This window comes from Olea europaea, chromosome 15 (genome assembly GCF_002742605.1).
Source record: "Olea europaea var. sylvestris chromosome 15, O_europaea_v1, whole genome shotgun sequence".
Classification (NCBI taxonomy): Eukaryota; Viridiplantae; Streptophyta; class Magnoliopsida; order Lamiales; family Oleaceae; genus Olea; species Olea europaea.
The window spans coordinates 22005939-22032213 of NC_036251.1; the positions used below are offsets into that span (position 1 = coordinate 22005939).

The window sequence follows — 26275 nt, forward strand, 5'->3', positions numbered from 1 at the left end:
TTTTTTTTTTTTTTTAAGAAACACACATGATCAGGTTTTAATTTATCTTTAAAACCTTTAAGTTGATTTATAAAGATTCGCTTATCGAGTTCACCATATAAAAAGATAATTTTTATATCAAATTGTTCAAGTTCCCGGTCAAAATGTGCAACTAATGTAAGCATGATCCTCATAGTAGTATACTTAACAACAGATGAAAAATTTCGTTATAATCAACACCTTCTTTCTGTGTGTATCCCTTGGCCACTAATCTAGCTTTAAATCTTAATGGTTCAGATTCACTAGCATTATCTGTAAGTTTAAAAACCCACATACAATCAACTGTAAATTTATTCTTAGATCTAGGTACTAGCTCCCAAGTTTGATTCTTTTCTAAAGAGCTCGTCTCATTTTTCATTGCATTAAACAATTCTTCTGATTGTTCACTTCTCATAGCCTTTTCAAAGGTCTTAGACTCTTTGTCAGCTAGATTTTCATAGCTAGCGTGAGGGAAAGCAAACTCAAACTCATATCCAAATATTCTAGGGGTTGTGGATACTGCTGTACGAACATCCGATGTTGGATATCTCACGCGCAGACTTGTTGAAGTAGTTCAACACATTGTTGTACGTCGGACAGATTGTGGTCTTAATTGTCTCCCCTCTCTATCCTTAATTAGATTATAATCTGCTAGAGGGTTTTCTTCCTCAAAATGCTCTTCTATCACTATTTTCTTTCTATTCTCCACCTCATTAGGGATGGTGGGTATAGATGTGCTATGTTTTATTAACTCCACATTCAACCGATCTCTCTCTTCACCTATCTCTTCTTCACTCACAGGTTCGGATTCAGTCTTAAGACGACATTTCAATCTCGTTAAACGTGACATCTCTGCTCACAATGATCTTAACCCCTTTTTAGGTTCTATCCCATAACCTATAATCCTTAACACCCTCTGGATAACCTAGAAAAACACATTTTTTAGCTTTAGATTTAAGTTTTCCCTCACTTTGATGGGAAAAAGTAACACAACCAAAAGTTTTAAGCAAATAGTAATCACTTAGTTTACCAGGCCATTTTTCATAAGGAGTATCACCGTTCAATGCAGTAGATGAAGTCAAATTAATTAAATAACGAGCAGGCATAACAAATTCACCCCAAAAAGACTTTGGGATATCAGAACTTAATATCATGCAACGCACTTTATCAAATATAGTTTTATTCATCATTTTAGCAACCCCTTTTTGCTGGGGAGTAAGGAACGGTTTTATGCCTTGTTATTCCGTTTTCTTGACATAAATTATCAAATTCAAGTTAAAAAACTCTAGGTCATTACCTGTTCTCAAATATTTGATCATCTTGCCAGTTTGGTTTTCTATTTGTCTTTTCCAATTATTAAAAATAGGAAAAGTATCATACTTATCTTTTAAAAGATAGACCCATACTTTACTCGTGTAATCATTGATAATAGACAAGAAATACATATTTCCACCTGAAGTGGGATTACTAGCAAGACCCCACAAATCTAAATGCACAAATTCGAGCATGCTTTAAGTTTTATGAACACTTATGAAGAAGAAAGATCTATGATATTTACCAAGCACACAGTGATCACAGAAAGACAAATCTGACACATAATCATTACCAAAAACACCCTTTTCGTTAAGGAGTTTAAGACCTGTAACACCTACATGTACAAGTATATTGTGCCATTTATGTCTGTGATCAGCATTGATAGGAGAGACAAGAGAATGTGGACCTATTATCACTTCTCTAGGAGAGACATAAGTACCATTTCTCTTGGAATTTTACAAGTGAAGTCAGCCTTTTTCAGTCTCCCTACTGAAATCAAGTTCCTAGACAGTTTAGGAATATGTCTAACATCTTTTAAATTATATACAAAGCTAGTGTCAAACTTTAATGTAATGTCACCAATCCCAACAACAGTATAAGCAAAATTGTCACACAGTACAACATGTCTATCATTGATTCATGCAAGTTTTCAAACCAATCCTTTTGTGATGTTACATGAAAAGATGCATCGGACTCGAGTATCAACTCATGCAAACGAGAATTGATAGTTAGATTCAATTTAGCAGGATAAGTAATAGGACTTGTAATAATATACACTTTACCCTTATCAACATTGGAAGCAGAAGAGAATACATTCACTTCATCTATCTCTTTTCCCTTCAACTTACCCTTTTCCTTATAGAAATCTTTTATAAAATATCTTGTATTTCTACAGTCATAGCATTTTCTTACCTTAGTTCTAAATTTTGAACTAGAACTATCATTGCCTTTCTTTTTACTTCCATATACTAACTCGTCACTACTATGGAAACCTTTATGATTGTTTTGTCTAAACTAAGTTATACCCCTTAGCATGTGAATCTAGTGCTTTTCTTATCATGTTTTTCAGTTTCAATCTCCATCTCCTTACTTTTGAGAGAGTTTATGATAATTTCAGGTGTCAAAGTGTCCCTATCATACTTGATCGCATTTTTAACTTCTTTATAAGTGCCAGGAATGGAATTAAGCAGAATTATAACCTTATAGGTTTCTGACACAATCTCTTCATGGTTAACGATATCTTGAACAAGTTTGTTAAACACGTCTAAATTATCATGATGATCCTTTTAAGTATCGATTTTAAAATGAAAAAAAGGTTCAAGTAAGTAAAGCTTGTTGGTAGTAGGTTTGAGCAAATACAAGTCCTCTAATTTTTTTCAAAGTTCTTTTGTAGTTTTCAGTTTACCCTCTTTTCTCAAAACAACATCAGACAAGTATAAAATAATTGAAATATAGGCAAGCTCATCAGCTTTCTCTTTTTGTTCATTTGAAAAATCAACGGGAAAATGACCTTCAATGGATTTTGAAACTTTTTGTTGGACTAAAATACCTCTCATCTTTTGTTGCCATATTGAAAAGTCCTCCTTTCCATTAAAGATTCCTAAATCAAAATTGTAAGTTGCCATTATTAAGAATCAATTCAAAAATGTACAAAATCACAATCAGGTCATACAAAGTAGTCCTAGGGTCACAAATAATATACGTCGTTCTAGATTCTCAGGGTTTTATGAGATTCGCGATCTTAGATCAATGAAATGTTTAAATGGGTAAAGTCTAGGTATTCTAACGAAATTAACTAGGCAACAATGAGAAATGTCAAATAAACTAATTTCAAACCACAGCAATCCCACACAAGGTATATCACGAAGATAATATATGAATTTTATCAAAGAGCAAAGTACTGCAATCACGTAAGAGCAGATAGTTCTTAATTTCTAACACAAGTAATGATTACCCCGCACAGTAATTCCAAATCATATTGTCACCCCACACAATAAAGCGCTAGTGCAGAAATTTAACTGTGATAAGCCAATTTACTATAGCAGACACATTTGAAGTCCATAATATCAAGAGATGCGAATTTGCTGCTTTAGGGCCACCACTATTCACCTTAAGGATTCAGCAAATAGATCGATGCAATTGGCCAACGAACACAGATTGACATCCAGGGGCAAAATTGTCCATTGTTTTCCCGCGTAACCTAAAACATAAAACAAACGATATCAATATGTTCAGGAGATCGAAATAAGAAAATTGCTTGAAGGAAGCTAGTCGGAATTCTCCGTCACTTGTCACTGCTCCGCTGGAGTGACGCGCCACCTAGAAAGGAGTGTCTCCACCCGCAAACCTCAAATATGGGCTTAGATTTTTCGACAAGTGAATGATTTGGTTGGAATCGAGAGTTACAAATTCGGCCCCTTTGAAGAACTTTGCAAATCAGCCTCCATTTTTGTTGATTTTTGGCCGAAGGACCACCACTAAGCTCTAATACCAGATGTTGTGCGGAAGATGAAGGCCACCAAGGCTTTACCGAACTCAATTTTTCCAATCAATTGACGCCACCAAGAAAACAACCCAAAACCTCCAAATAGTTCTCCACTTATGGTTGTTATAACTTCCCACCAAGAAGGTCACACGGGAAGCCAAGATCACATAGAAATTTAAGCACAAAGGTAGTGAGAATGGGTAAATCAAGAGTGGACAGAAAAATAAAGGAGAGGCAGTCATAAGTTCTTCCACGCAAAGAGGCAGAGGAAGAGACCCATTTAACCAAGTGGGCGTATAAAGTAAGTAATTTAGGGTAGAATAACGGCCCAAAGGCCTACCAAGTGGGGTATCGTTATTTAGTCGTCCAATAAAGTGGGACGAGCCAATTGTAGCTCTAATAAATTAGGCTGCTTCAAATGGCCCACACAAATTTGGAATCAAGGCATTCTATTGAGGTATCGATATAACGTTCAGTCATTTGATTAATGCCTACTGAAAAATAAATTGAGATAACATCACAGCACAGGGAGATCATTTGACAACAATTTGTCTAACTTTTATACTAAGAAGGAAGATTTGATGTTCATTGGATGCTTAACATGGCATCACCCTAACAATTCTTTGGTCAAGCTGGGTAGGTGTCAATCACAATTGCCCTAATGCTTGAGACTATTTTAGATGGTAAAAAGTAGTCGCATTATGATTATGTCATAGACCTAGAAAAGTAGGTTGAAAAGTTGATTGATCACATATGCTGCATGCTACCAAATTTGTCAAAAGTACAGAGCATCTTTGCAAGGAAGAGTTCTTGGTTGATGCAACGTTTATAGAAGATGCCTTATTAAGGAGGGTGTGGTTGCTTCAAAAACCCAGTGTACAGGTGGCACCTTACTTTAGAAGTGACACTTCAAATAAATTGCCATAACCTAGAACGAGGTGCATCAATCACCTCATCCGGTTATCTAATCGCTTCAAAAGGAACTTGGGAGAGAGGAGATGACATGGAGCATGTGCCTTGTGTAGCTTTTCGCTTTTCTTTTACTCAACTAGTTGCCACATGACTTGTCTCATAGAACGAGCCGTAACAGATACTATGATTTAATGCTACAAAGGTTGCAACCACCCGTGCTAAATAGCATTATTTTTTAATAGAAAAAATTCCAAATTATTGTGCGTGACCAAATGACCCCATTTTGTATGATTCTAATAAAAAAAATCCAATTTTTCTTTGGTAAAAGGAAAAGAATAGCTAGCTTAAAAAAATTCTCCGCAAATTTGTCATCACTTTAGGAGATTGTGTCAAACGGAAGTTAAAACATTCATGAATCATGATCTATGGAAACTTTTAAACAATAGGGTGCGAGTGTATCAATAGAAAATAACATGAGAGTATTAGTACAATTATCTAAAAACGGACGTAAGAATATCTTCAAGAAACTTTTTAAACATAAGACGCTCTCTCTTTTAAATAATTATGCTTCAAAAAACTCTTTAAATTAAATTTAGAGACCAAACTCATTCTCTATAATTTAATGCATTCAAAGTATTTCAAATTTTAATGTATAAAAATAATATAATAATTTAGAGAAAATGTTAGTGAAAATAAAAGATAATAAATATTTTTTGGGATAGGAAAAATAAAAATTAAATATAAAGATAGGGCTATCAATGGATCGGATATGCTCAAATTCGATTCGATCAGTTAAGAATAATTTTTCAATTCGATCCGATAATCCGACGGATATTTGAATGTTAAATCCAAATCTGATTAGCTATGTTATCGGATATACGATCCAATAATTCGATCAGAAATTGAAAAAAGTAAAAAAGTAAAAATTTTATTTATCTTTTTCATTAAAAATTGTAGCATCAACAAGATTTTAATTAATTATTTATTTTAAAAAATATTTGAATTATATTGATGGTCTCACTTGTTATATTAGAAGGTCCAAATCAATTTTTTTTTAAATCCAAATGATGCTTTTTTTTTTTTAACTCATTTTAAAAAGAGATTCATTTTGGAATGTTTTAGTGATATTTTAATGTGGGATACTAACTTTTTAAAGAATTCTCATTTTGCAATGATTTAGTTACTTTTTCAATATAAAATACTAATCATAATCATTTGTCAAATCTAAATATTTACTAGTTTACTTTATTATTTTCATTAAAAATCATAGTTTCAATAAGAGTTTAATTATAAATAATATCAATTTGAACAAAGTAAATTATTTTGGACTTATTAATTGTTAGTTTTTTTTGTTATAAAACAAATTGAAATAGTAAATCTAATCAATAAATTAATTATTAATTTTATCACATTTTAATTAATAAAAAAATTAAATCCCTACAAATTTTCAATTAAAAAGATTATTCTATTATATAATACTATTTATTATTTTAAAATTACATGCAAAGTATAATACAATTTTAAAAATGATAAAAAACAGTATCATAAATTATGTGGTGATATAAAAAATATAATATATTATTATAATAAATCGAATCGGATTGTTATTAGGATTAACCTATATTCATATTTGATTCATTTAGTTAATGAATTATTGGATTCGAGTTTCCATCGGTTTATTGGATTCAAATCCTAAATTCATCTCCTATTAATCGAATTCGGACCGAATTCTAATGGATTGATGCCTGCGTATTTGAAATTTTTTAATTTCTAGATGCTTTTTGTAGGAGAATTCCTAAATGTGTTTGACTTCAGAGCCTTCCAAGTAAATTTTCACGGAAGCACCAAGAAATTGTAACATTGTTTACATTCCAAACATGAACTCATACTTGTGGTATTTAAAGTTCTTGATTCTAGTTTCACTTCTCTTAATTCCTCTATCTTCATCTGCATCGCCTTTAAATCAAGAATCGCAAGCTATAGAATCTTTGCTAAATCGTTTGGATGCCAAGAAACCATCTTCATCAGTACAAGAATCTGCAGCCAAGGGTGTTCTTCACAGATTGCTTCCTTCCCATTTGTCCAGCTTTGAATTTAATATTATCACAAAGGTACTAATAATCATTTTCTTTGATTTTGCTTTCTGGGTTTTCTAATTTCTATATGTTTTGCTTAATTACTATAAATACTTCTTAGTTCTGAAAATGTTTGGTTGTCTATGAAGCTAAGTGTACAGAAATGTAATGTGGAATTTGTTTGCATGATCTATTTTTTCTTCCTGGGGCTTTAAGTTTTTGAATTTTCTGTAGAAGTTTCAGTTTTGTCTTTTGCTTTCATAAGAATTGTTTTGATACATCCTTACTTTAAGATTGATGCAGGGGACTAAGTTGTTTGAATTTGAATTTTTTCATGCCCAATATTATTATGGTTGTTTGTTTGCCAGTTATATGAATCAATTTTTCTTTGCTAAAAAATGTAAATGTGCAATTTATTATTATTGATTTTCCCCTTTTATTTAAATTTAATAGGATACGCATTGGGAACAATCTCCCAAACTAATACAACACTTACAACTGATAAAACAATCACAATTAGGAGCCCAACTTTTATGGCTAATGAAAAATCACATGTAGAAACTCTCTTGGTGCATGATTAGTATGTAATATGTCCGTGTATTGTTACTAAACTATCTACAATTTGATGAAGTGTGGTATGCTGTACGTTAATGGATCCATAATCCTTCCTGTCCGTGATATCATCCTTTTAATAGTTCTTTTATGGTCCGTGATTAACGATTGATCTCATAAATTAGGATGTATGCGGTGGAAGTAACTGCTTTCGAATAGGCAATTACAAGAGTTCAAGCAGAGATTCGGCTGAAATATTGTAAGTAGAATCTGATTATTGCAATCTTCTTCTGAAGGTCCTCTTTAAGTTCCTTTTTATTCACGTGCATCCTGTTTTGCTCTCTACATCCTTTTACCAAAATTGGGGATAAATTTTGTCATCTCTGCATATTTGGTTATATGGTTTGTGGATTTTTTAGGTAAATTCTATAATTGGATGATATTTGTAATTCTTTTTTTCTTTTTTTCTTTTGGGTATTGTTCGGAGATTCCTTTCTACTATATGTTTTCTTTTTGTTTCAATAAAATGATGTGTAGTTTACCTCCTCATTGAAATCTTATCAGCACTACCATCAAATTCCCCAACGACGCTTGACATCATTATTCTTGAAATAATCTTCATTGATTATGTTCAGATTCTTGTTCTTTAAGAGTGGATTTTGTTGAGATTCTTGAAATAATCTTTACTGATAACATTTTGATAGAATACACAGTTATCTTTCTTGGACTAAAATGGAGCCAAGTATTGGAATATGTTATAGTTTTGCATTATCTAGCTAGTATATCATCAAAATGAAGATTTAATCGTGACTCTGAATTCTCTGGGTTTTTCCTTTCCTCCTGCTCTAGGATACAAGGAACTACAGCAATTGAAATAACATCAGGCCTTCATTGGTATTTGAAGTACTGGTGTGGTGCTCATGTTTCCTGGGACAAGACTGGAGGTGCTCAACTTGCTTCAGTTCCCAAGCCAGGATCACTTCCACCTGTGAAAAATGAGGGAGTGATAATTAAGCGTTCTGTGCCATGGAACTATTACCAAAATGTTGTCACTTCCAGCTGTAAGAATCATTGTTGACCCTTCTTGTTGTTATCTTCTGTTAACTTCTTCAAACTCTACTTCTTATTAGTAAACTTATTTCTCAACTATATAGATGCAGTGAATATTATACTGTGTTGAGCGCACTGCATTTAGTCTTCCCTTATACCTGATTGACAACAAGGAAAGTAATCTTGGTAACTTATTGTTTTCTCACATGTAGACTGACTACTTTGTTTCACTGTAAAACCCTATCATCCAGCCACTGCTTTTTGCTTTTATGGTTATGCAGTTGTGTATTCTTTCTCTTGTTTATTCTTTCGGTTTAACAAATATTCTTTGGTTCCTTTTACCAACTGAATATCCATCTTTTTTCTGCAATCTATATCATAAGTAAAATTTTGATATTTGAAACATGTCTCTCAGACAGAAACACAAGCCAATTTTTCTATTACTTGGTGAAGCTCTGGTAAAGTAGTTCTGACTGCTGAATACAATTCTAAACAGTAAAAGGATGGTGTTTATATAATTCCTGTCAGGAAAAGAAAAGAAAGAAGAAATTCTAGGGGAAGAATGAAAGGAAAACATTTCAGTCAACTATAGCAACAAACAACTGAGCCTTTATCCCAATAAATATTGGCCCACCACTACATCATTGGAAGATTCTATGCTCTTAAATCCTTTGCCACCACTTTATACCATGTTTATTTTTGCCATCCTCCATCTTCTAACTTATTTTGTTGGACTCACAAGTCACATGGCCCTTGTAAATGGAAACTTCTTTATGATCTTGATTTATTGAAAGTGAACCATATAATGGAGAAGTTATAATTCATTTGAATGCTAACTTTTCACTCAGTAGAGAAAGTTGAGAACTGAGATGCAACTTTCTTCCATTTTAGGTGGTTCAACAATCAAGATGTTTCATTAATGCAGTTTCTGTCTAAAGCTTAATAGAGTTCTGTTATGCCATTTTCAGATTCCTATGTTTGGTGGGATTGGGAAAGATGGGAGAAAGAGATAGATTGGATGGCTCTTCAAGGAATCAACTTACCTCTGGCATTTACTGGACAGGAATCCATCTGGCAAAAAGTTTTCTCAGTATGTATTTAACATCAGCAACTAAATTCATTTTGTCAGTCAAGTTTGAGAGGATTAATTGGAATTCATTATCTTTAAACTTATAGAGAAATGCAGTCTATATGTTTGATCTCTTCGTGAGTATCTTATCATAGGAAAATTTATTAGCTTCAAGATTGGAAGTTTCAAATCGTTTTACCTCATCTAGGACTCTGCAATTCATGAACTGGGATTTTCTTCTATCACCTTCTTATCTTGTCACAAACTGTAATGGTGGCACAAACAGTAGCACTTATAAACATTTAAACACCATTTCCATTGAAACCCTATAGAATAGGTTTTTCGCTAACTTCTTAGCTCACCACAAACTGCTTGAAGTGTAGAACTCAAAAATATTATAATTCTCTGCTATATTGATATTCTCATTGACAGTTGTGATTGATTTATGTCACTCTAGTTATTGGCTGAAGCCTTACTCAAATAGGTTTTTTCATGATCAAAAGTTACTAGTAGCCTACTTTAACATTTTCTTATTGTGTGACATAGGGTTTCTCTCAACTGTCATGTCTTTCTGCATTTCCTTCACATAAATTTGATGAGTGAAAAACATATGATGCAAGCACGTATGATTGGCTTTAATAAACTTCCCACTTGTTTTCTAGGCTACATAAGTTTTGACTTGACAATTGTTAGGTACTTAGGTACACAAGCATATTCCTGTCTTTTCTATTGACTTAGTTTTGTATCTAGAGAAGTCTGGTCCTCTACTTCTGTTCCTCACCATTTGATTGCAGGAGTTCAATATTACGAAGAAGGATTTGGATGATTTCTTTGGTGGACCTGCCTTTCTTGCTTGGGCACGCATGGGTAATTTACATGGGTAGGTATTTGAACCCTGGTTGATGCTGATATATATCATCCATAAGATGATTACTGAAGGAAGTGGATAAAAAAAGAGTCAGTTATGCTTCAGTCTTTTTTTCAACCTTCTGTCTATCGTTTTAAGTTTCATCAACGATGGGATTAGATTTTATTCCTTAAGAGTTTATCTTGAAATTCTATCTTTCGCAGTCTACCTTTTACATTAAACGTTGTTGATTAAAAAACTCAGATATCATCGAGATAGGATTGATCATCAGTTTTTGATGGATATAAAAAGAATTGGATGATGTTGTTTATTAGCTAAAGGCTATGGCTGGCTAACAGGAATATGGCATTTTGTTTTTATTGGAAAGGTTAGATTTCTTTCCTTCAAAACATTCTCCTTTAATTTGCAGAGACCTGCCTTCTACCTAGACTCTTACCAATGAGATAGAGGATCAGAAAATCAATTACATCTTTGCTAACTATACTGCAATTTTTTCCTCTATGCGGCTTGATCATTAGTTTGTTTTCCCAACTAACTTGTCAATATGTACATAATTTTACAGAAAACATATACGGTATATATTCTTACAAGATTTATTTATTTATTTATTTTATTTATTATTATTATTTTTTTTTTTTGCTGTTGAAGGGGGGAAACACACTCTATCATTTGTTTTCTTGTCCTTAGACAGTTGAAATTTCATCGTGTGAATATATATTTGGACGATAGATAGCTTAATTTTTGAAAAAGTTTTGCCACTTATTCTTTCCTTGTTACAATGAAACTTTCATCTCATCAAGATATTTAAACAGCAATTTATATTATATTACAGGTGGGGCGGACCTTTGACTCAGAATTGGTTAAATAGACAATTGATTTTGCAAAAACAGATATTGACCCGAATGGTAGAACTTGGGATGACCCCAGGTATGCTTCAGCTGCAACCTAATTGTCCCCCTTTCCTTCCCCCTTCCCACAAACCCAAACAAGAAGCTGCTTCCGGATTTAAATTTAACTCCATGTTACTTGACATATCTGAATTCTCGTGTACATATGAAAGAGCAGCGAATTTTTTTGGCTGATAAACTAATTACTTGCTGTTCTGGTAGTGCTGCCATCATTCTCTGGGAATGTTCCAGCTGCATTAAAAACAATATTCCCCTCGGCGAACATAACTAGACTCGGGGACTGGTATCTTACTCCTTTTGGCTCTTGTGTATCTGTAATTATCTTACGTTGAAAACTCGTGCCTTTACCTATAATTTGTAGCTTACTTTTATGCTTTCTTTTCTGTTCCATTTTAAAGATGCTATTACTTTTTTATCAAACTATGACCGATAAGATTGTATTATTTGTCAACCACCCTTAATTTTTTCTCGTGCTCCAGTAAATTTCATATTAAAGAAAATGGCAAAGACAATGAAGAGACAATATAATCTATACTCTTGTGACATTGAAATGCAAATTGTACTTCCAGAAAAATAAAATGTTCCACATTGTCAGGAATTTTCTGTCGAAGGACACTTGATTTATCACTATGGTCCTTCTGATAAAAGTATTTGTGCCTAAACAGAAATTGCATCCATTTGAGTGACAAGCTGCACCATAAGTTTGCTCGTACCATTTATATGTGTAGAGAGTACGAGATCTTTTAAAGAATATTAAAGACCATAAAAAGAGAATATGAGTGATGGTTTTAGGGTTGGGCTGGGGAGAGTTGTTGAGGTAATACTTGATTGCATGGAGGGGCTGACATTTAAATTGGGACATACTGGAAGGGTTTTTGGAATTTTAAATGAGAAACGGACAACGAAAATTTGAGAAGAAAAATGATTGACAAGTTTGTTATGACTTGTCTTTCTCAACTAGATCAGCAGTAATCCACATCACATCTTTTGTCTTTATGTTATGTGAAATCGAGCTATAGAAGAAGATGTGATTTTCTTTTATACTTTCAATTAACTTACACTTGAAATTTCTTGTGTCTTTGAACTGAAAATCATTGATATATATATATATATACACACTTTGAAAATTCTATTTTGTATACAAAGTTTATCTCATGCTACTTTAGTTTTGCTAATTAAAACTGTTCTCTTTATTATAGGAACACCGTTGATGGTGATCCTCGATGGTGCTGTACTTATCTTCTTAATCCTTCGGACCCTTTATTTATTAAAATTGGAGAAGCATTCATTAAGCAACAGATCAAAGGTGAGGTAATTGCCTGTTATTAATTTTACTGATTTGATTTGAAATGATCTTTGGCACTATTTTACTGAATTAAATTCTGTTCATCCTGATAGCTCTTGGAGTCTTCTTTCTTTCTCACACTTGCAGACCCAGTCTTTTGCAACTTATGCTTCTCAGTAGACTTTGATGGATTTACATGTATTGACTATCTAAATAAAGCACCAAGTGGGACAGCAACCTTTTTTGAATTCAAAGAAATAATCCATCACCATGTAATAATTTGGAGTACACAGGGCTCATGCGTGTCACAACTTTTCAAAAAAAAAATTATGCAAATTACGTGTTTAGGCTTATGTTTCCTTTCGTTCTCTTTTTTCTGACTCTACAATTGATATCAGGAACTTTCTTCAAATATAATCTTCTTTGAGTAATAATTTTATCTTCTATGTATTAGATTCATTGACCTTTTTTCCTGGTTTTTAATATATTTGTCGCAGAATATGGAGATGTCACAAACATTTATAGCTGGTAATTCATTTTAATCATTTTCACTAGATTTATTTCTTGCATCTGAATCGTAAATCACCTTAGAAAATGTCTTTTATATCTTCTTAATCTTATAAAGCACCTTGCCAACCATATTTAATCTAACCGGGTGTAAAAGAGGTTTCTAGTTGTAGTTGGTTGGGCATGTTATGCGTTTTTCTTGGTTCTCCCTTTGATGATTCTAATTCTTTGACATTTGAGAAATTTATAGAATTTATCATTCACCAGAGGCATTATTTAAGCCAGGCCAGCTGACTTCAAATGGCTTTATGGAATATACATTAAAAATAAATAAAATAAAATAAAAATGCAGACTTTTTTATTAATTCTGTATATGCATTAAATATTGCATTACACTGTAACCAGGTTTTAGCTTCGCATTTGGGTATTACTGGGAAGCATGGAATTACCAGTAGCTATTCCTGATAAAAAAAAAACTTTTGTTAGCTTAAAAGTATTACTTAATGATATAAGCATGTACATTTCTGAGCAATGTTTCTGCGACTTAGAATGGACTTTTGGACTTTTGGGCAGCATCTGAAATCTGCAAATGAAGTCTGAAGGTTTTGAAACTTGATTGGGCCTCTGGCATTTCTAAATTATTGAATGTGTTTTAAACCCTCATGGAGGTGGTGTCATATTTTCTTAACAAGATCAGATGTCTTTAGGGGGAAAAGTTGGATTTAGAATTTGAGAAATTAATATTCATGGAACGCAGATGGTCTCATAGTAAAGTATTAATTGGTTTCTTTTAGAAATTGGAAAAAAAAAAAAAAAAAATTGCTAGTAATCTTGCATGTACGTGGTTGAATTTACAGTCTTTAGAAGTAGTAGTGGAAGTTGTTTTATCTGATTTAGAAACATTTCACTGGCATCATCATTGCCTTCATAACTAAATTACTATCTGTCCTTATTTTTTCTCAATATACTATTTGTTCTGTTGTGATTATGTTCTTGATTACATGTGTCAGAAAGTAATGTATTCAAAGCTTTCTTATTTAAAGGTCTTTATCCATCTGGATAAGGTTATTCCTTGCTTATTTTGTACATTTCTCATCATGGACTTAAAATTACTATGATTTTTGCAGTGATACTTTCAATGAGAACTCTCCACCTTCTAGTGACCCAACTTATATCTCCTCTCTTGGTTCTGCTGTTTATAAAGCTATGTCTAAAGTAGATAAAGAGGCAGTGTGGCTAATGCAAGTATATTTCTAATCCTCTCTTTTACTCATCTTTTGTTGTATGTAAGGGTGGGCGCAGGTCGGTTCGGTTCAGTTCTCCAAAATTTTCGGGTATCTAGTAAAGGGAACCGTTAGGTCAAAATATAATTATGGAACCGTTCGGGTTCGGTTCCGTTCCGTTTAGTTCTATACTATAATTAAATTTTTTAACATTTATAACAATATTATATAAATACAACTAATGATACATTCAATGGTTTTGGAATGCCATAGACTAGTAGACTACCTTGGTCAAATGATCGATACGGTCAAAGTTTCGGTCGGCGGAAGTCGCAACTTCGATCGGAGGTCACAGCATCGACCGACGATTGTATAGGTTTTGAAATTTCAGCGAAGTTGCGAGAGTGAATGCGATAGTCGAGATAATGTTATGCACTTTAGTGTAGGTGTATAGAGTTATTTAGTGAACTGGATCTTGTTGGGCTAAGAAATGAAACAATAAAATGGGTAATGGGGCCAAAAATTAAAAAAATTAGAAATGAAACAAATTATTGGGTCAAAAATTTGGATTTAAAAATTGTTAATTTGTTAATTTATTTAAAAAAAATTAAAATTAAAATAATTTGATTCACTTAATATAAAAAAAATTAGAAAGATTCGGTTCTTATTCGGTTCTTCGGTTCTTGATCTAGAATCGAGAACCGAACCGTACCCGTCGGTTCTCAATTCAGATACCCGTTCGGGTATTTAATTTGACAAGAACCATCGAGTTCGGTCGGTTCGGTTCGGTTCGGGAAATTTGCCCAGCCCTAGTTGCATGCATCAATCATCTTCTAATGATTCTATACATCATGGTTGTTCTCATATTGTTAACGTTAAATGTTTGTTCTTATATTATATTGAAATCAGTCCTATCCCATGCTTTTACTTTTTAATATTTTTGTATAAGCCTACATTTGGGTAAACTAACTAGTAACTTATAAGGAGTAGTGGGTCCCTAATAAATGGGTAATAGTTATAAATATGTTGTTGAAATTAATATTTGACTGGAAATTATAATCCCGTTTGATGGCTATTATTTTGAGAAAATGGAGTTTTGAATAGTGTTTTTTTTTAATAGAATATCTGGTCAAAAAGTACGAAAAGTTTTGAATTTACATGCAAAATATTTTGTTGTGTAAATATGTGGTTAAAAGTAAGTATGAGAATTAAAAAGTTTTGAAATAATGGTTGTCAAATTGGGGCTAAGTTACTTATTAGTTTATCCCAACATGGGCTAAATTTAGCAGTGAACAGGGTGGATCATTACCAACTCAAATAAGACAACATTATGAATCTTTCATTATGGGAATTTACTCTTGACTGGCACATCAGTGGATTAGATTATCAGGCTTACATGTGAACTGGTATCTAATAATTATAATTTTCACACTTTATCTTTGCTGTTCGTCTTTTTGAAGATTGATCTATTTGCAGGGATGGCTATTTTATTCAGACTCATCGTTTTGGAAACCACTACAGATGAAGGTACGAGCTTCTAGAGTAAAGGAAATACCTTTATCTTCTATTTCACATATTGTTCAGGTGCTGAGGCAATCCAGTTCATGTCTGACAGGCACTTCTACATTCTGTTCCATTTGGGAAGATGATAGTGCTTGATCTATTTGCAGATGTCAAACCAATATGGAAATCATCTTCTCAATTCTATGGCACTCCTTATATATGGTACTCTGCATTTAGTATAACATCATCCATGGGAAAACAAGTTACTTTTCTAGACATTTCTTCTGTCATTTCATGATTTATATTGTTTCCGTGTCTGTATTCTGTAACATGTAACAGGTGTATGTTGCATAACTTCGGTGGAAATATTGAAATGTATGGTATATTGGACGCAGTTGCTTCAGGTCCAATTGATGCCCGTATAAGTAAAAATTCAACAATGGTAGGCTCTACATTTTATGCAAGACATACTATCTTCATTTATATGACTATCAATTTCCTAGTGAGCTCAAATCTAAAATATTTGGACATCAAAATGTGACCTAGTCTATAAAAGTTGACCCTGGAATCTCATTATAAGTAGAGAAACTAGAAAAGCAATTTAGAGAGATCTTTTATCCTTTGTTATTTTCCTGCTAATATCTTACTATTTTGTACCTATTCCTTTTCTTCTCGCTTCTGCCCTATTATGTACTATACTCATTATCTGCTTCCAGGACAGATTGGTGTTGGCATGTGCATGGAAGGAATAGAACAGAATCCTGTTGTATATGAGCTGATGCCTGAAATGGCATTTCGAAGTGATGCTTTACAGTTGGAGGTAATAAAAATCGTATTGCTATCACAAGAAGTCGGTCTAAGCTGTTTGTTCTGATAAATTCTATTGGGTTGGTTCTGCTCAGAAGAGATTTGTGAACCTCAATCCATTAACTTCTCAAGAAACTTGATTCGATTTATTATGTACGACTTACAATATTGTTATTAATGGAGTGGTTATATTTTTCTTTGATAAGAAACGTGATTTATTAATTATAGAAGTGTAACTATGACTGTTAAGAGGATGAGGAATCCTCTAGCTATCAAATAACATAAAGTAAATTTAGAATACAATTCACTTTCCAACCAAGGATAATTAAGGAAAAAGGAATGCCCTTGAACTCCATATAAAGGGAGTTGTTATATGATCACAACTTTGGACTAAACTTTGTAAAATGACAATGGTGTCAAATTTAACCAGACAAACAGCATTTAAAGTTCTAGCAAGACTTTATATGTATTTCATATGATAGAATCACTACTGCGGTAAAAAATCTAAAGTTTTTCAAATATAATGAACATGTTTCTTATGGATGGAAAGTGAATGTTGAAAATGCAATTATAGTAATACATGCCGAAGCAAGAATCAACCAACACTTAAGCCTATGAAAGTATAAAAAGTTGACCTGTATAACTGATTATTTCATGCTCTGATATTTCAATTTTGTTCTTCCAATGTTTTTTTGTTCATTTTCCATGAAATCTCAATTTAATTAGTGCTCATTTTGCATGAAATCTCAATTTGAATAGCACATCACATCTTTTTGAACTGCTTTATAGCATTTTTGGGTAAGCATGTGTTTACTGCCGAGATAAGACCAGAAAAAACAAGAATCAGCTACTTATAACTTAGCCAAACATGTTCTTAGTCTTTCACCAAAGTCCCCTATAGCAGCATGAAGAACATCAAGTTCTGTGGGAAAATTAACTATTTTTAATTCTTGCAGGACTGGTTGATAACCTACTCTCGCAGACGATATGGTAAAGCCGTTAAACAAGTTGAGACAGCCTGGAAAATTCTTCATCACACAATTTACAACTGCACTGACGGAATTGCCGTATGTACCTTGCAATAATTGATTTATGATAACTTTGAGAATTAGTTTTGCTGTAGCGACAGAATTCGTCGCTTTAATCTCTAATTCTAGAAATAGATTAGTAGTATAGTTAGTTACATTCCATACTGCACATTTTATATGCTAATTCAATGCAATTGGTAGCAGAAATTGATACCCTTTTTGCATGTTAACTCACATGTTTTAGCCCTTGTTTGGCCCCCCATTATTTTAAATTTTTATAGGTGGAATCGTATTTTTTTTTTTTGGAGAACGGTGGTTGAAAGAAAAGAAAAAGTTTTCAATTTACATGTAATATTATTTTATGAAAGATTGTGTGGTTGAAAATAGGAAAAAGAAAAATATAATTTAATTTAATGGGTGCCAAACGGGGGCTTAGTATCTCCTATTGCCTTCAGTTATTTCTGTGGTAGAATTCTGCTCTTGCTCTCAGGAGTAACAAATTGTCATCCAAGGTTGAAGAAACAGTTTGAAAAATCCTTATGAAATTGCTGAGATTTGGTGTAAATGGCCTTCTGCTAAGTTTCTACATGAACAAATTAAAAGATTAGAGCCATCTACAATATAATATTAAGCCATTTCTTTTAATTTTAAATGATTACGACAGAGAATGAATTGATTTATAAAAATAACTGATTTTAGATCTTAAAGATGATATTCTTCACTTTTTGGCTTACATTTCGTTAAATTCCAGTTTCGATTAACTGCTTGCATCTTTATGTCCTGGTTTTTGAATCTTTGACAAAGCTCTTTATAAATAAGCATATCTTCCTTATATGTTGCATTTGAATCTGTTTTGTACAGGACCATAACACAGATTACATCGTGAAGTTTCCTGATTGGGATCCATTGCTGAGTTCCAAGTTTGAAACGTCTGAAGTAAATCAGATGCAAAAAGTTGTTGAAATACCACGAACCAGAAGGTTCTTGTTTCATGAGAAAAGCTCTTCCTTGCCTCGGCCACATTTGTGGTATAATACTCGGGATGTTCTCCGTGTATTAAAGCTACTCCTTGATGCTGGAAATGAACTTTCTGGAAGCCTCACGTACAGGTGAAACTTATAACTTACTCCTCTACATGTGAAAAGCCCGAATCTAAACAGTAGTTACCTTCACTGCCAATAAAATATTTGACCCCTCGTGTGCATATAGGCCCGAAGCTTTTTTAGGTTATTTGACACACGACGTCTCCACAAGACTGTTTCAATGGTATAATTTATTAATTTATGCTATTTCTTATAAAGAAATTAAGGGAGTGGTTACGTAATCTGCGACTTTTGACTAAACCCTGTAAGTGATAATTATGTCAAACTTTGTTTGGCAAACAATATTCCAGGTTCAAGCATGAACTATATATGTATTGGATATTATAGAATAGCAAATGCTGGTACAAAATCTAAAACTTCCCGAATAAAATGAAGATTTTCATTGCCTGCATTCTCGAGGCTGTGGTTACAGGTCTGTGGCCCATATGCCTGCAATATGTCCTGTCTTGATCTTATTTTTGTGTATTAATATGAGTGGAGATTCAATAGCAACAAAAACATTTAGGTAATTGGTTACTTAAGATTGGAGAATGTATAGGAAAGAGAGGGAGATCACATTCTTACGCTAATACTATCTCAATTCAAATGATTTCAGATTATTGTAGAATTAGTATTGTAACTCATGTTAATCTCTTATATAATAAACAAAAACATAAAACATATGCATGTAGAAGTACTGAAAATTGTATTCATCTCCTACAGGTATGATTTGGTTGATTTAACTAGGCAGTCACTCTCCAAGCTCGCAAATCAAGTATATCTAAATGCAATAGCTGCTTTCCGCGATGGGGATGCAGAAGCTTTAAGTGTGCATAGTGGAAAGTTCCTGCAGCTCATCAAAGACATCGACAAACTTCTTGCTGCGGATGATAACTTTCTACTTGGTACATGGCTCGAAAGTGCTAAAAAGTTGGCAGTAAATGCAAATGAGCTGAAACTGGTGAGAATTTCTTCCTTTCTTTATGTTTCCCTTTTCAAATTTTGAGGCGATAAACTCAAATCAACTTTGTTCGCCATTATTACACTAGGAACGGGGAAAGCCATGACCTTGTCAATATTTAAAGATACTAAGGTCTTCAATCATTTATACGCTTGTTCTTCGTGAAGCGAACTTATTTTGTGTTATCCTTGGTTTAGTACGAGTGGAATGCAAGGACTCAAGTGACAATGTGGTACGATAACAAAAAGAATGTTCAGAGCCAACTTCATGACTACGGTAAACTGACTTCTATTCTATTCACTTTTTTCCCTTTCTTTTCAGATTTGTTCTAGCATTCATTCTTATATGCTTTGTGTGCTTCAGCAAATAAATTTTGGAGTGGACTATTAGAAGGATATTATCTTCCGCGAGCATCAGTGTACTTCACACGCTTGTTGAAAAGCTTAAAAGAAAACAAGGACTTCAAGTTGGAGGAATGGAGAGAAGAGTGGATCGCATTCTCAAACAAGTGGCAAGCAGGTCGGGAAGTTTACCCGGTAAAAGCACAGGGCGATGCCCTTGTTATTGCAAAGGATCTATATCGGAAATATTTCACTTAAAAACATGGGGTGTTTGTTATGTAGACGAGGTTGTGAAATTGTTAACCTTCATTTATGCAACTGTGCAAGTAATAAAATTCAAGAAATTTGCATCATAAACCTTGGTTTCTTATACTATTTTGTCTTGGTTGTATATATGCTTTAGTTTTACAGTGTTCATCACTTGAGAAAAATAAAATCGAAATGGAATATGAAGATAAATTATCTTCAAGTCTCACAGGAGAAATTTTTATAATATATAACTCCATACTCAAAATTTCGTAAGGATTCTAACCACTTTGGAAAATGATAGTTCAAATGTCAAGAAAGATGATGAAAATGAGATTTATGTTTTGGTTTTGTCATTTGTGCTAATTGTTATTAGCGGGGTGCTACACGTATAGGGCCATATTAAATGGGGCCTGCTGGTTCCGGGTAACGTACAGGGCCCATGTGGTCCTGGACGTGCAAAATTTTTCTTGGGATAATTAAATGTACCACTCTAATAAAGCTATTGTGTCTCTCTAAAAAAGTTGTGCACCAACCAACCATTGAGTATTATAAAATCTGAACTACACAATGAAGAGGTGATTTTTACAAAACAATTAATCCATAAGTATAGAAGAAAGTTACACAAAAAAATTGTTAGAATACTCTCATGATATGGGGTTCACCGTGAAAAAAATTTGCCAAAATACCCCCGCCACCACTCCTATGTTGAATCATGCTACAGTGACATAATCATTGACATAATGATTTACATAATGTCACATGACACTTCATCATTGAACTGTTTTAAACACAATTAACTTTTTCGTCAAATCACATCTTGCCAACTACTATTGTATCACTCCATCTGTTAACCACTTTCTGTCAAAGTGACATAACCCCTCCTATGTTTGTGTTCTAGCAAGCTTCTGTGGTGAAACATTATGTATATCAAGCAAAGTTGTTTACAAAAAGGTTTGAAACATTTGCATTAAAACGTGGCCATTTTTAAAAACTACTTCAAAAGTAGATCAATTGCAGATTCACCCTTAAAATTTGGCCACATTTCCAAATTCCTCAAAAGAGAAAAAGGTCAAAAATAATTATGATACAATGACCAGGTGTCTTCATTTAAGTATGTGAACTTTCACATTGGGTGGGAAAATTTAAGGCAAATATACCAAGCTTAAGATTATTGTGATATGGTTTAGATTATTGAACCTATATTTTCCTATAAAATCATTGCAATAGAACTACACGCAAATACCTTTGAAGCCTTGCCTGAAATTGGCTAAGTCCCCTGCATATTTTTGCTTCACTGTCATCCTCTCTACTTCCTTTTTACGTAAGTAGCTACAATAATTTGTTATTTTTGTAAATTTACATATCTTTTGTTGCTTTTACTTTTTACAAGAAAACCGTATTTTTTAATTTAATGGTAAAGTACTTGAAAATGTCCCCTGCCTAAATGGAAATCCAGCACCAAATTGTTTGCCAGCATGCCAGATAATACGTGGAATGAATTCTTCTGGTATTGTGTGAAAGCTTTTGTAAATAGTCCTTTGGCTTGTGGCTCTGTATTTCATGCAACAGATTGTACCAAATTGAGCCCCCGTTTGATTCCCGTTATTTCAAATTATAATGGGTTGAATAGTATTTTTTTGGAGAATGGATGATTGAAAAAGGATGGAAAGTTTTTGATTTACGTGTAATATTATTTTATGGAAAATTGTATAATTGAAAATATGAGAGAGAAAAATGAAATTTAATTTAATGGGGGTTAAAGTCTGTTGACACATTACCTCCTTTTTTTTAGTTTAAGGAAAGTAAGAACGAATAAGCTATTGAAATATAAATTAGTGGTTTTGGTTTTATTTTGTTGATTTTAATCTAGTCTCGTGTTGAATGACTAGAAATGCATTAAATTGTACGATTACTTATCTTGATTTCATAAGTCATAAACTACTATACCTAACATTTATTGAGTGTTATGTTGATCATCATAGTGTTCTAAACATATTTCAAATCTCTCGAAAATAAAATGAGCAACTTATTGTCTAACTGGCGATCAAGCATTTAAATAAGTAATTTCATATAATATCGATCAATTATACAAATCATAGTAAAAGAAATGGTCTTTCAATTAAAAAAAAAATGACAATTTATGTCTCCATCCCAACAATTAAAAAGTTTAGCATGGCATACTTTAGATGAAATTACAACAAAATATATGAACAATCATCACCCGGAAAATATAATTGCATGACGAAAAAGTAAAATTAATTTTGCCTCCTTGAATTCCTTCAAACGAGCATTCAATTGATTTCGGATAACTTCTTGTTTTAAATCTCCAATTCCAAATCTTGAATTTTCAAACTCTTGATGTTATTTGCCTTGACCATGGGATCGCGTATCACTGCAATTACAGGCCTCAACTATTGGCCCTATGCAGTTTGGTCCATGTTTTCTATCTTTTGGTCAGCTCATTTCTGTTGTAATTGCAATCCAATTCCTTGATATTCCAATTTGTATCAAGTTGTTCCCCAATCTTTGAATTATGTATAAAACACATCATTTTTTTTTCTTTTTCTTCGAAAGTTCATCCTACATTGAGTTTTACCTAAACAAATAATATTTGCATAAGATTAAGCAATAATTCCATAAGGATGCGTCTGATTATCAATATTTTCCATGAAAAATGTGCTTCTTTTTTTTTATACCCAAATTCCTTCTTTTGTACTGTTTAACTGATTTTTTTCTTGAAAAATATTTTTCTACTTTTGGTCTTAGAACCATATTTTCATCAAAATCAGGGAAAATATTTTCTTTAGGGGGAGTAAGATTTTATTTTTCAGGGAATTCACTCTCTTTTCCTCTTTCTCATCTATCCACCAATAAAAAATCGGACAATTATAATATTTTCTAAATTGAAAATTAAATCAATTAAACACATCTAGGCAATTGAATTACCCATAATTTATTTTTTTCATGCAAATTTCATACTTACAATCAAACGCACCCTAAAAGTACTTCTGAACATCCACTTTCAACGACATATATAAGTACATCAACCATTAGCCCCAAAAAAATACACACTATCTTTATATGAACCATTATTAATAATTTGTATTTCCACGTTTATCATATAGTCAAGTTTGATCCTTTATAGTCTATTAATACGAGACCAGATTAAGCATCTGTCTGGTAGAAATTCTCATTTTAATTTGTAGAGAAATTGTGACCGTTGCTTTTCAATTTGACAGGCATTTATGACAAGAAATCTGGCAGCCGCAATGTTGGACCAATTTAGGGTAGAATGACCATTTTGCCCTAAACAGTTAAATCATTGTTTATGACGAATAGGCAATTTAGATATTTTACTGGTAAATCTTCAAACATTGCTGTCAACGTGGGTCCCATATGCCAGTGGATAAATGTTGGATAATTGCTCAAAATCAACAAAAAAGCACAACCAGACAGCCGCAAAACCAAAACCACTAATTTATTTCAATTGCTTATTCGTTCTTACTTCTTTAAAAAGAAGCAATGTGTCAACAGACTTCAAATTTGGTACATTCAGTTGCTTTAAATATACAAAATTCTTCACGCAAATACCAATAGAATTCTTTCCACATATTTTCTTGCATGCTCCAAACAATCTGGTGTCGGATTTCCACTTTTGGAGGGGACATTTTATGGTACTCTATGATATGATATGAGGTTTCATGAATTAAGACATTACTGTATTATGTATCAAACATGGGTTTATAATTTTGATTATGTTCACAACTTTGGATCTCAACCTCTTTTGGAAAAAAAGAGAACTAAAAAATCGAATAATTCATCTTTAATTTAATAATACCGCTTCTACGGAAACGAAATCAATTGAGAGAAAGTATTAGGTATTATGAACGACAAGCAACAAAAGATATGTAAAACAATATGTACGCAAAATAATTAAGTAGTGAAGATCACAAAACTAATACAGATTAATGTAGCTACGTAAAAAGAAAAAAAGAAAAAAAAAGAAAGAAGGAAATAGTGAGGATGACAGGGAAGCAAAAATATTTCGAGAACTTCGCCGTTTTCAGGTAAGGCTTCAAAGGTATTTTTCATATAGTTCTTATGCAATGATTTTATAGGAAAATTAAGTACAATAATCTAAACCAGATTACAGTAATCTAAACCATTTAACAATAATCTTAAGCTCGGTATATTTGCTACTGGATCTTGCTATATGTATATCAAGTCTAATATAATTTGTTACATACTACTACACGTCACTCTATTATTTATCAGTTTAAAATACGGTCAACTTTTCCAACGAATCTTCTTCTTCCATATTATTTTATGTAATCTCTTATATATCATTTTTATGTACAAGTAACATAATTCTAAATTTTTACTCTATTTCTCTTTTTGAGGAATTTGGAAACGAGGCCAAATTGTAAGAGTGAATTTGAAATTGGTCTACTTTTAAAATTGTTTTAAAAATGGACACTTTTGGATGCAAATGTCACTTATGCCCTTTTGTGAAAATGGCCCCATCATTGGAGGAAATACATGGAAATGACCCAAACAAAGAGGCCATTTTTCCAAAATAGCCTTTTGCTAATTTTGATACCCAAAATACCCCATTTATAATAGTACATAATAAATTAATAAAATATAGAAATATTTCATTTTAGTCCTTAAAAAATTAAATACTGCTTGAATTTTAATAGATTACCAATTCATTTGATTTATTTGATTTTTGTTCGCTCTAAGTAGCACACCATTTATTGGTATTAGAGTCATAGAGATCATGAAAATTAAAATAAGAAAAATAGATAATTATTGACGTTTAGAAGAAGAAAAATATAGTTATATATTTTTTAAACCTATTAATAATAGATTAAAAATAATGATACTAACAATAATTAAAGAACTGCCTAAAGAAATAAAGGAACAAATATTACAAAAAATAATAATAGAAAAAATAAAAGATATATATACATATGAAAAAATTATTAATATATATAAAGATGAAGAAAATAATTTATATTATAAAGAAAAGTATGAGTACAAGTAATAATACACATTTAAAATTAAATAAATTACTTATAAAATTGAAAAAAATACAAGAGGAAATACAAAATATAATGTTAATACCAGAAGGAATGAGAATATCAAATAATAGAGAATTAATAAAATTAAAATGTGAAAAATTAATATTTGAGAGCAGATATTTTATTATAGTAAAAGAAGAATTAATAGATCCAGATACAGCTGAAAAAATATATGGAAAAATAATAGATAAAAAGGAAGATAAAATATGCAAATTAACATATGAGCTAGAAATAAGAAAAAAAATTAAGATGTCAATAAGTGAATATATGAAATAATTAAAGTCATTAATAAAAATGTTAATAAATAATGTACAAAATTTAAGAAATGAAGTAAACGAAACAAGAAATGATATAAATATATTAAAAATTGAAATTAGATAATTAAAAGAAAATAAGAAAATAGATAAAAAAAACTTATAGAAAAAGAAAACTTGAATAGGAAAGAAACATATAGAAAAAGAGAATATAGTAATAGAAACAGGAAGTATGGATGATAAATTTAGAAAGAATATATTACTAAAAATATTATAACATAAAAAAGAATCTAGAGAAAAAATCATTAGGAAAATTAAAAGTAGAAGATAAAGAAGATAAAAATGAATGAAAAATTAGATTTGCTAATAGAAAATTTTGATCAATTAAGTTTAACTGATATAAGTGAATATCAAATTTTAATGAATACTGGAGGAGGACCTAATCCAGCAGGAACTTCTAAACAGGAATTACATGATACAGATGAAAGTTATGCACCTATATATAATAAATCATATAGACAATTCTATGATAAAGTAAGAGATAAACAACCATGTAGAGGAAATAAATATAAAGATGGGTTTGAATTAAATGATAATTATGATAAACCAATTAATCATGGAAGAACAAAACTAGATTTAGATTGTAAAATAAATACTAAAAATATCTTATTAACTTGGACAGATTCAATGATATATTTTT

General features: G+C 32.0%; 2 protein-coding genes across 2 annotated transcripts; one reads left to right on the forward strand and one right to left on the reverse strand.

Annotated features, from left to right (window-relative positions):
• Nucleotides 1-896: 896 nt before the first annotated feature.
• On the reverse strand, nucleotides 897-2957 carry LOC111411390. Its single transcript, XM_023041925.1, has 6 exons — nucleotides 2882-2957; nucleotides 2423-2554; nucleotides 1947-2324; nucleotides 1577-1666; nucleotides 1316-1504; nucleotides 897-1180 (listed from the first exon to the last, which is right to left on the reverse strand). The coding sequence occupies exons 1-6, from the start codon at nucleotides 2955-2957 to the stop codon at nucleotides 897-899; spliced, it is 1149 nt and encodes a 382-aa protein (XP_022897693.1).
• Nucleotides 2958-6453: 3496 nt separating this feature from the next.
• LOC111410480 (alpha-N-acetylglucosaminidase) lies at nucleotides 6454-20405 on the forward strand. The gene is made up of 19 exons (XM_023040835.1): nucleotides 6454-6840; nucleotides 7542-7615; nucleotides 8206-8417; nucleotides 9375-9496; nucleotides 10270-10355; nucleotides 11176-11270; nucleotides 11453-11534; nucleotides 12451-12557; nucleotides 13034-13064; nucleotides 14171-14288; nucleotides 15743-15793; nucleotides 15882-15991; nucleotides 16109-16211; nucleotides 16491-16589; nucleotides 17533-17643; nucleotides 18466-18713; nucleotides 19410-19647; nucleotides 19845-19923; nucleotides 20011-20405. The coding sequence occupies exons 1-19, from the start codon at nucleotides 6607-6609 to the stop codon at nucleotides 20244-20246; spliced, it is 2436 nt and encodes an 811-aa protein (XP_022896603.1). The 5' UTR covers nucleotides 6454-6606; the 3' UTR covers nucleotides 20247-20405.
• Nucleotides 20406-26275: the final 5870 nt, after the last annotated feature.